The sequence below is a fragment of the Pan paniscus genome, chromosome 16 (genome assembly GCF_029289425.2).
Source record: "Pan paniscus chromosome 16, NHGRI_mPanPan1-v2.0_pri, whole genome shotgun sequence".
In the NCBI taxonomy this organism is placed as follows: Eukaryota; Metazoa; Chordata; class Mammalia; order Primates; family Hominidae; genus Pan; species Pan paniscus.
In genome coordinates, this window is record NC_073265.2 from 32,643,138 (window position 1) to 32,654,677 (window position 11,540).

At 43.0% G+C, this 11,540-nt stretch overlaps 1 protein-coding gene across 5 annotated transcripts in view; it reads left to right on the forward strand.

Annotated features, from left to right (window-relative positions):
* Window positions 1-11,540, forward strand: part of TUBGCP4 (tubulin gamma complex component 4) — a 39,579-nt gene that overhangs the window by 20,916 nt on the left and 7,123 nt on the right. For 2 of the 5 annotated variants that reach the window (XR_010109907.1, XM_003805580.5), the window contains exons 10-15: window positions 3,314-3,364; window positions 3,790-3,895; window positions 5,422-5,529; window positions 6,246-6,387; window positions 8,972-9,149; window positions 10,649-10,783. Coding sequence is in view for 4 of the 5 variants with exons in the window: in XM_003805580.5 (XP_003805628.1) it covers window positions 3,314-3,364; window positions 3,790-3,895; window positions 5,422-5,529; window positions 6,246-6,387; window positions 8,972-9,149; window positions 10,649-10,783 (720 nt within the window). In the remaining variant the exon portion in view is untranslated. The remainder of the gene's footprint in view (window positions 1-3,313; window positions 3,365-3,789; window positions 3,896-5,421; window positions 5,530-6,245; window positions 6,388-8,971; window positions 9,150-10,648; window positions 10,784-11,540) is intronic. The other 3 variants (XM_008973013.4, XM_055098352.2, XM_055098351.2) reach the window with 3 other exon arrangements.

Below are 11,540 nucleotides of genomic sequence, written 5' to 3' on the forward strand. Positions count from 1 at the left end.
AATGCCTGTAATTCCAGCACTTTGGGAGGCCAAGGCAGGCAGATCACTTGATGTCAGGAGTTTGAGACCAGCCTGGCCAACATGGTGAAACCCTGTCTCTACTAAAATAAACTACAAAAATTAGCCAGGTGCAGTGGTGCATGCCTATAGTCCCAGCTACTCGGGAGGCTGAAGCAGGAGAATTGCTTGAACCTCGGAGGCAGAGGTTGCAGCAAGCTGAGATGGCGCCACTGCATTCCAGCCTGGGCAATAGAGTAAGACTCCGTCTCAAAATAAAATAAAATAGAGATACACACACACACACACACACACACACACATATATTTGTTTTTTGTTTGAATTCTGTGTTTCATTGATATCTGCCTTTTTCTTTATTAGTTTCTTCCTTCGTGTTTTTTTTTTTTACTCTTTCCCAGGTTGAAAGCTTGACTCCTTTATTTTTAACCTGTGTTTTCTGAGAAATATATATAAAACTTTACATATTGTTTTGACTGTGTCTCACAAGTTTTTGGCATGTAGTGTTTTCATTATATTCTATATAATTCTAATTAATTTTGTTTATGATTTTTTAACCAAGGAATTTGTTTTAATTTTATTGCATTATAGTTGGAGAACATAGTCTGAATTATATTGTTTCTTTGGAATCTATTGCAAGTTTCTTTATGGACTAATACAGGGTCTGGTTTTTGTTTGTTTGTTTGTTTGTTTTGTTTTGTTTTGTTTTGAGATGGAGTTTTGCTCTGTCACCCAGGCTGGAGTGCAGTGGCGTGATCTCGGCTCACTGCAACCTCTGCCTCCCGGGTTCAAGCGATTCTCCTGCCTCAGCCTCCTGAGTAGCTGGGGTTACAGGCATGTGCCACTATGCCCGGCTAATTTTTGTATTTTTAGTTGAGATGGGGTTTCGCCATGTTGTGCTGGCTGATCCTGAACTCCTGAGCTCAAGTGATCCGCCCGCTTCGGCCTTCCAAAGTGCTGGGATTACAGGCATGAGCCACCACACCTGGCCTAATATATTCTTTACTTAGATTCTATTTTGTTAGTTACTAAGATCACTATCCAGCTTCCTTTCAAATCATATTTACCTGATACACTCTTCCATCCTTTATCTGCAACCTTTCTGTGTGCTTTCATCCCACTCTTCCTACCCTGCCAGTCCCCAAGCAGCCACTGATCTGATCTACTCCCTGTCACTCTAGGTTAGTTTGCACTTTCTAGAGTTGATAAAAATGAAATCATACAGTATGCACTCTTTTGGAGGAGGAGACCAGGCTTCTTTTACTCAGCATAATTATTTTGAGATGAACCCATGTTGCATTTATCAATGGTTTATTCCTTTATATTGCTTACTAGTATTCTATTGTTTATACCAGTGTGTTTATCCATTCATCCTTGATAAATATTTGGGTGGCTTCCCAATGTCTTTTTTTTTTTTTTTAAGACGGAGTCTTGCTCTGTCTCCAGGTTGGAGTGCAGTGGCGCGATCTCTGCTTACTGCAACCTCCGTCTCCCGGGTTCAAGCGATTCCCCTGCCTCAGCCTCCCGAGCAGCTGGGATTACAGGCACCCGCCACCACGCCCAGCCAGTTTTTTGTATTTTTAGTAGAGATGGGGTTTCACCATGTTGGCCAGGATGGTTTCGATCTCTTTTTTTTTAAAATTTATTATTATTATACTTTAAGTTTTAGGGTACATGTGCACAATGTGCAGGTTTGTTACATATGTATACATGTGCCATGTTGGTGTGCTGCACCCATTAACTCGTTATTTAGCATTAGGTATATCTCCTAATGCTATCCCTCCCCGGTCCCCCCACCCTACAACAGTCCCCGGTGTGTGATGTTCCCCTTCCTGTGTCCATGTGTTCTCATTGTTCAATTCCCACCTATGAGTGAGAACATGCGGTGTTTGGTTTTTTGTCCTTGTGAGAGTTTGCTGAGAATGATGGTTTCCAGTTTCATCCATGTCCCTACAAAGGACATGAACTCACCATTTTTTATGGCTGCATAGTATTCCATGGTGTATATGTGCCACATTTACGATTAACAAAATGTGGTTTCGATCTCTTGACCTTGTGCTCCGCCCACCTTGGCCTCCCAAAGTGCTGGGATTCCCCACTGTCTTTTTCATTTGCATGCCTGTAATGACTAATGAGGTTGAACATTTTTTCATGTGCCTCTTTGCCTATTTTATACTGAGTTTTTGTTTTCTTGTTGTTGAATTTTGAGAGTCCTTTATGTATTCTGAATTTAAGTTCTTTAACAGATGTGTGACTTACAAATATTTTCTCACAATTTTTTTTTTTTTTTTTTGAGACAGAGTCTTGCCCTGTTGCCCAGGCTGGAGTGCAGTGGTGCAATCTCGGCTCACTGCAAGCTCTGCCTCCTGGGTTCAAGTGATTCTTCTGCATCTGCCTCCCAAGTAGCTGGGACTACAGGCGCCTGCCACCATGCCTGGCTAATTTTTGTACTTTTAGTAGAAATGGGGTTTCACCGTGTTAGCCAGGATGGTCTCGAACTCCTAACCTTGTGATCCGCCCACCTCAGCCTCCTTAAGTGCTGGGATTTACAGGCATGAGCCACCACGCCTGGGCTATTTTCTCACAATTTATGACTTGTCCCAGAAGTTGTTAATTTTGATGAAATCCAGTTTACCTTTTGTTTTTCTTTTATGGATCATGTTTTTGGTGTTATGTCTAAGAACTCTGCCTAACTCAAGGATACTAAGATTTTCTCTTCTCTTTTCTTCCAGAAATTTTATAGTTTTCAGTTTTATACCCAGGTCTATGATTGATATGCTTGGACCTGTGTCCCCGCCAAAATTTCTTGAGTTGTAGGGGCGTGGTGGGAGATGATTGGTTCGTGGGGCAGTTTCTCATGAATGGTTTAGCACCATTCCCCTTGGTACTGTCCTCACGATAGTAAGTTCTCATGAGATCTGGTTGTTTAAATGTGTGCAGCACCTCCCCCTTGCTCTCTCTTGCTCCTATTCCTGCCATGTGAGACGCCTTTGCCTTCTGCCATGATTGTAAGTTTCCTGAGGCCTCCCTAGAAGCCAAGCTGAAGCCACCGTGCTTCCTGTGCAGCCTGCAGAACTGTGAGCAACTCAACCTCTTTTCTTCATTAATTACCCAGTCTAAGGTATTCTTTACAGCAGTGTGAGAACGGAATAATACATTGATTGTTTTGAGTAAATTTTTCTATGTGGGGCAAGGTATAGTCTTCTTTTAATACATTGCTGGATTTGTATGGAACCATTCTTTGCAGGAGTTCTCACTGTAATGAAATTTGTCCCTGTTTTGTTGGTTGTTTTCATAGCATCTCTGGAAGTTGATGGTAGAAGAATCCGATTTACTGGGTCAGCTGAAGGTAATGGCTTAGCTGTTGTAATTCTTATGGTGTTGCTGGTAGGCAGTGACTTGCATTCTCTGACGTTTCCTGAGAGCACTGGTTGCCTATACCCAGACTTCCAGAGTCAACTCATTTGTTCTTATCCAAGTGAGCAAACTATACCTAATGCCACAAATCTACTATAATACAAAGGTTTGGGAGTGTACTTTTTTCTGGCATATATATATAATTATGTTGCTATTGAATAAATAATGCCAAATACACACCAGTCATCCTGCTATGCGGAACTAAGTATGCCTCTTTGAAATGCCAAATGCCTATATCTTTTGTAGCTTGGGCTCAAATTGATGAAATTAGAAATTACTGTATACGTGTAATTCCTCAGGACAGTGAGGAGCTCCTGCCTTGCTTTACTGAATTGTAAATTGAAATTCTTTCCTCAGATCATTAAAGACTTTTACCTTCTGGGACGTGGAGAACTGTTTCAGGCCTTCATTGACACAGCTCAACACATGTTGAAAACACCACCCACTGCAGTAACTGAGCATGGTAATTGTCAGTGGCCCTGACAATGATCAACTGATTGACATTGTAGGGTATTTCTTGGCTGCTGCTGACCCTTTTAAGGCCTGCTCCATGTAAGAGCAGCCTGATGAGTTACAGAGCAGTGGCTTCCAGAGATGGAAGGCCCTTGCAGGTAGGCTTCATGCTGGGGTCATTGGGAACAGTGTCTTGGCCTGTGACCCTTCCTGGAAGAGTTGGTTCAGGCCTTCAAACCAGGTATTTTTTCTCATTGGATTATAGCCATATATACTTTATGGGCCATATTGGGACTTAGTGCTGCTTGTAGTTTTGCAGTAGAATTCTTTAGGTGTGAATGATGGAAACTCACCCGAACTAGCCTAGTTAGGAAAGGGAAATGGATTTGCTATTGTATCTAAAACCCCAGTGGGAAAACTTCGATTCATTCTCTCTGTCTCTCATTCACTCATTCACCATATCTTGTCTGTGTCTCTTGTGAACACTTTGATGACCTTCTGGAAACATGATCACAGCAGCTCCCAGGAATATGCCTCACAGTGTCCTCTACGGAAGGAACTGAACCCAGTCCCTCTTGTTGCAAGTTAGAGAATTCTAGGGAATTATCTAGGTTTTGATTGGCCCAGCCCACATCACATCCCTATCCCTGTATCAGTCAAAGAGGTCAGACACTAGGCTATGCCTAGTTCAGTGAAGAGTCTACCCCTTGACCCACTGATGTCCATTCCCATTCATACTGCATGAGTAGAGTTGGGTAAGGATCCAAAAAAAGAAACTGTGAGAAAGAAAATACATACACACAGGCTGATCATTTTTCTAACTCAGTAAAACCATAGATGTCCACTGTACTTATATAGTACAAATATAAGTACTTGTGGTTGCAAATATCAGAAAATCCAATTCAAACTCACTTAAGCAAAGCAAAAGGAAAGAAATAATGTATTGATTCTCATAACTGAAAAGCTCAGACGTATGATGGTTTTCGGCTAAGTTTGATCCAGTGACAGGTGTGGCACCTTTAGGACTTGGTCTCTTTCCGTCTTTTACCTCTTTCTTCTCAGACAGGCCTGCTCTGTATGGTAGCAAGATAGTCTCTAGCCAAGTTTACATCCTACTAAGCCCCTGTTTATCTTGAAAAAAGAGCTGGACTCTTTTAGAGTCTGAATAGAGCCTCTGGATTGGCCTGGCTTGGTCATGTTAATATCCCTAAACAATATAGCATAACAAAGTAGAGTATTACATTCCATTTGATCATGCCTACATCACCCAGCTACCCCTAGAATCAGGTGTTGTCTAGCACTAACCCACTGGAAATATGTGAACTGTACTGAATAGGGATGAATTCTCCAAGGAAAATCAAGAGGCAGTTTGTCAGCAAGAAGAGAAGGATGGATGGATGTTAAACAAATGAAACAGATGTCCACTGTGTCCTGCTGTTAGCATTGAGCATGTTGGGGGAGAAGTGGAAAGCTGGAGGAGTCTGGGTTTGTTATGTAGCCAAGCGTCCCTGTCAGCCTGCGTGTTCTTTCTTGCAGATGTGAATGTGGCCTTTCAACAGTCAGCACACAAGGTATTGCTAGATGATGACAACCTTCTCCCTCTGTTGCACTTGACAATCGAGTATCACGGAAAGGAGCACAAAGGTTTGCCATTCTTCCCTGCCACCTTAGAGTTCCTGCTGGTCATCATCCATTTTCCCGTCTCTGCTTCCATCCCCCGCCACAGAAACCATATAATTTTGGATCTTAGAAATCAGCTAGTACAGTACTATAATTCTATAGAGAAGAAAAGGAAAGTCCAGAAGTCCAGAGAGGCTAAGTGAGATGCCCAGGCCATGTTTTGGGGGAGTTGGGTTTTTTGGTTTTTTTTTTTGTCATGCTGCTGGAATGGTCCCTGTTTATTTCCAGCCCCCAGATTTTAAGGCTGAGGAAAGAATCACTAGAAGACCTCCCAAGAGAACCTCACATAGAAGTTTCCTTGCCCCCTTCTTTGTGTCCCCTGTAAGCTTCTGACATCGCAGACTCCATTGAGCTCTGTTGCTTTTCTTTTGGAGACAGAGTCTCACTCTGTTGACCAGGCTGGAGTGCAGTGGCACAATCTTGGCTCACTACAACCTCCGCCTTCCAGGTTCAAACAATTCTCATGCCTCAGCCCCCCTGAGTAGCTGGGACTACAAATGCGTGCCACCACGCCCAGCTAATTTATGTATTTTTAGTAGAGACGGGGTTTCACTGTATTGCCCAGACTGGTCTTGAACTCCTGTGAGCTCTAGTTTCATTAATGTTATTCACTTGTTGAGTCTCTGGTTCTAGATTAACCAAGTTGTTATCTTTTCTTTTTTTCTTTTCTTTTATCACAGCAGATGCTACTCAGGCAAGAGAAGGGCCTTCTCGGGAAACTTCTCCCCGGGAAGCCCCTGCATCTGGCTGGGCAGCCCTAGGTCTTTCCTACAAAGTACAGTGGCCACTACATATTCTCTTCACCCCAGCTGTCCTGGAAAAGTGAGTATTTCTGAGTTTCTCACAGGTAAATATGACCCACCTTACTTGTAAGGGAAGAAACTAGCAGGAACAGAATTAGTGGGAAAGCAAGGTGTGGTGGCACACAACTGTAATCCCAGCTAGTCCAGAGCCTGAGCAGGAGGATCCCTTAAGCCCAGGATTTCAAATCCATCCTGGGCAACATAGCGAGACCCCCATCTCATTAAAAAAAAAAAAAAAAAAAAAAAAAATTAATGGGAGCAAGAGAGCCACCCAACTAGTTTTTAACAATCTGTAAATCAAAAGTTGTAAACCCTTATGCCTTCAGGGGCTAGACTGATCACATTAATAAGTGAAGCCACAGATATGAGACACGGAGTTGGAATCAGTGGGAGGGCATATCTACTTCAAACCATCATTTTTTTAAATTGCCAAATAATAAGCAGTTTGTTGGCCGCCAGTTTGTGAGCTCTGGAAAATAAGGTCTCAGGCACCATGTCGAGATAATGGCCCTTGATGATTCCATCACACCTGACAAGGTCTCTCCCTCACTTTTGTAATATTTTTTGTTGATTTACTTGGGAAAGTCCTCCAGCCTACATGTCTGCTATGGATGTTAGCCACTGGGGAGAAGACTGCCTCCTTACCCCCAGGGAGAGACAACAGGGGCAGCCAAGCTTGGGGGTGGAATAAAGGAGCTGACCAAGCTGGAGTCTCCTTCTGTCAGGTCAGCCTTGTTCTTTATCATGAGAGCTTGCCAAGTGCTGTTGCTTGGCTTGGTCAGGACCTAATGTCCCCAAACCAGAGATCTACAGAAAAGAGGTAAGAGAAGCAAATGTGGCTGGTGGTGGCTTTTGAAATCTATCCTCACGCCATATCTAGGAACTTCCCAAACCCAATTACTGGTCAGAGAACTGGCCCCTGGCCTGGATGGAGGATTGAAGCTGTCATACTCTGTGAAGCCAGAGGAATGAAGAAAAGGGAAACAAAAAGGCCATCTCTTCTTCCAGCCACCACTCTTAATCCTTCCTGTTCTTCCTAGCCCTCTCTACTTTTTTGAGGTAGAGAAGCTTAGGGTAGAATAGACTGGGCATAAACTAGAAAAGATGAGACTGGTTCAGGGAGAAGATTCTATGGCAAATTCAGAGCCCACGGCCCAGCTAAGCAAGTGGCATGGACCCTGTACAAAGAGCGTCCAAAGATCCTTAGCTCCCAGAATCCTATAGGCCCACAGTCCACTTACCTCCTAACTTGATATGCTCTCAACACCCTTGAAGAAATCAAGTTTAGAAGTATTTTTTCATTTTCATTATAAAAATTTCTAAATATAAACAAAAGTATAGACCATAACAAAATCCTGTGTCCTCATTATTCACCTTCAGTAACCAGCAACATTATACTACTTTTATCTGTCCCTCCCCCACTTTTTTGCTAGAGCTGTATAAAGCAAATCACAGTCATTTCATTCTGCCAATAAACAATTGAAAAAGGCATATTTCAACAGAACTACAATGCCATTATCACATCCAGTAAAATTAACAGTAGTCCCTTATAATCCCTTATAATATCCAGTCTACATTGAAATTTCTCCAGTTATCTAAAAATTATCTTTATGTTTGGGTTTGTTCAAATCAGTTTCCAAACAAGGTCTATCATTTCATTATGTTTGTGCCTTTAGAAATAGATAATTTTAAAAACCAAACAGAATGGGACTGTCTTCTGCAAGCCTGCCTACAAACAGGTAAATAAATCCTATTCTACCAGGAATCAGCTGTTCTTCCCGTGTGTCTTTTAAGTATGGAGTCTCAGCATTAAGCAGTTAGCACCTGAACTTGCAGGGAGGCAGGAGCGGGAGTCTGTCTCAGAGGGAAGCTATTTTACTTTCTTTCGGCTCTCAGCGACAGAGAATCAGATTCATCATAATCCTTGATTCATAACACACTATTTTTTTTGAGACAGGGTCTTGCTCTCTTGCCCAGGCAGCACACTGCAGCCTTGAACCCTGGGTTCAAGCAATCTTCCTGCCTCAACCTCCCAAGTAGCTGGGACTATAGGTGGGCACCACCACACCTGGCTAATTTTTTTAATTTTTAGTAGAGATGGCATCTCACTATGTTGCTCAGGCTGGTCTTGAACCCCTGAGCTTAAGTAATTCTCCTGCCTTGGCCTCCCAAAGTGCCGGGATTATAGGCATGAGCCAACACACCTGGCCTGCTTTAAGAATTATAGAAAAGGCTATATGTAATCTTTTGTGATTTACCTTTTTCATTCAAAAATCATGTTTTTGAATATGAGAAGCAACACGAGTCAACCATTCAAAAAGATTATTATAATCTAATATCCAGTCCACATTGAAATTTCCCAAGTTATCTAAAAAATGCAGAGATGGGGTCTCATCTTGTTGTATAGCTGGAGTTCATTCGACTGCTATATAATATTCCATTGTATAAATAAACTATAATTTATTTGTCTACATCTCTAGTCACTCTTTCCTTACTGCCTGTTTGTGAGAGGAGTGGGTGGCACAAAGTCCTAGAGTCTGTCATGTGGAGGAAGTGCAGGGGATGAAATTTTTGTCTTGAATATCCTGTTATTTCTGTCCTAGGTACAATGTTGTTTTTAAGTACTTACTGAGTGTGCGCCGGGTGCAAGCTGAGCTGCAGCACTGCTGGGCCCTACAAATGCAGCGCAAGCACCTCAAGTCGAACCAGACTGATGCAATCAAGTGGCGCCTAAGAAATCACATGGCATTTTTGGTGGATAATCTTCAGTACTATCTCCAGGTCTGTGCTAAGAGATGAGTAGAAGGAAGGGGTACGGAAAAACGTCTAGGAGGTTGGCAGGGAGTATTGAATAGGGACTACAAGTTTGTATTTGATAAAATGGTGGGGTTTGGGAAAATTCAGGAGTTATATCACCAAGCATGTTTCTTAAAATAAAAAAAGCATTTTATTTTATTTTATTATTTTTTAGAGACAGGGTCTTTCTCTGTTTCCCAGGCTGGAATGCAGTGGTACAGTCATAGCTCACTGAAGCCTCAAGCTCCTGGACTCAAGTGATACCCCTGCCTCAGCCTCTCAAGTAGCTGTGACTACAGATATATGCCACCACACCCAGCTGGTTTGTTTTTATTTTTTGTAGAGATGGATTCTCACTTTGTTGCCCAGGCTGGTCTCAAACTCCTGGCTTCAGCGAGGTGTCATGGGTCACGTCTGTAATCTCAGCACTTTGGGAGGCTGAGATGGGCGGATCACTTGAGGTCAGGAGTTTGAGACCAGCCTGGCCAGCATGGTGAAACACCATCTCTACTAAAAATACAAAAAAATTAGCCGAGCGTGGTGGCACCTGCCTGTAGTCCCAGCTACCTGGGAGGCTGAGGCAGGAGAATCGCTTGAACCTGGGAGGTGGAGGTTGCAGTGAGCCAAGATCATGCCATTGCACTCCAGCCTGGGCAACAGAGTGAGACTCCGTCTCCAAAAAAAAAAAAAAAACACTCCAGGCTTCAAATGATCCTCCTGCCTTTGCCTCCCAAAGTGCTGGGATTATAGGCATGAACCACCACCACACCAGCCTCTTAAAGGCATTTTAAAGAATCCTCATCAACAATCTATTATTTATTGTTGACTTGCCCCTTATTTTTATTGTTTGCTATAACTTCTGGAATCCTGTAGGTGACCAAGTCAGTCAGTAGAGGGAATGTGGCCATGAGTGGATTAGGATGGGGCAGGGGAGGCTGGGCGCAGTGGCTCACACCTGTAATCCCAGCACTTTGGGAGGCTGAGCCAAACAGATCACCTGAGGTCAGGAGTTCGAGACCAACCTGGCCAACATAGTGAAACCCCCTCTCTACTAAAAATACAAAAATTAGCCACGCGTGGTAGCGGGCACCTGTAATCCTAGCTACTCAGGAGGCTGAGGCAGGAGAATTGCTTGAACCCTGGTATGTGGAAGTTGCAGTGAGCCAGGATTGCACCACTGCACTCCAGCCTGGGTGGCAGAGCAAGACTCCATCTCAAAAAAAAAAAAAAAAAGGAAAAAGAGAAAAGGATGGGGCAGGGGAGAGTGGTCAGCCAGGACGTTGGAGGGAGGGGGTTCAGAATTATGCAAATAACTTCCTACAAGGCTGGGCAATATAAGGGTGTCTTTGGTCAGCCTTAATGTGACTTGGTTAGAAGGAAGATGAGTGGAGGCAAAGCATTTTCATTTCAATCTGTCAGGCATCTTAATGTCTTCAAATGCTTAGAATATGCAAAGTGCTAAAATTTTTTGTAATGTCTATCAGGTAGATGTGTTGGAGTCTCAGTTCTCCCAGCTGCTTCATCAGATCAATTCTACCCGAGACTTTGAAAGCATCCGATTGGCTCATGACCACTTCCTGAGCAATTTGCTGGCTCAATCCTTTATCCTATTGAAACCTGTAAGTAAGGCTCATTGGTTTCCTCAGACTGCTTCTACCACTGACCATTCCCTTAGGCACTTTGAGTTGACAGGATACGAAACCATCATTAAGCAATTATTCAAGTCCATTTTAAAACATTTTTTAAGAATGTGTAAAGCGGCGGGGCATGGTGGCTCATGCCTGTAATCCCAGCACTTTGGGAGGCCAAGGTGGGTGGATCACAAGGTCAGGAGTTCAAGACCAGCCTGGCCAACATGGTGAAACCCTGTCTCTACTAAAAATACAGAAGAAAAAAAAAATAATAGGTGTGGTGGCTCGCGCCTGTAATCCCAGCTACTTGGGAGGCCTGAGGCAGGAGAATTGCTTGGACCCAGGAGGCAGAGGTTGCAGTGAGCCAAGATCATTCCACTGCACTCCAGCCTGGGCAACAGAGCAAGATTCTGTCTTGGGGGAGCAGATAAAAAAAAAAGAATGTGTAAAGCAAAACTAAAAAGGCATGTTAAACGGGACCTAAGATGTCTTTGAATTTCTGAAATACAGGGTGTGGTAAGCAGCTACAGATGAAAGAATTATGTGCTTAAACCCTCAGGAGTTAAAGAAACTCAAAATTCTTGCTGACAATACAGAAAAACCAATGAAAAGCATATAGAGTTCACGTTCTTAGAAATCTTTTGGACCAGGATGGATCAGTCATTTGAAAGTTCTTTTCATAGACAACTAGAGTAGTGTTTCTCTCTCGATCTATGTATGTGTTTCTGTAAGTACATATATGTCT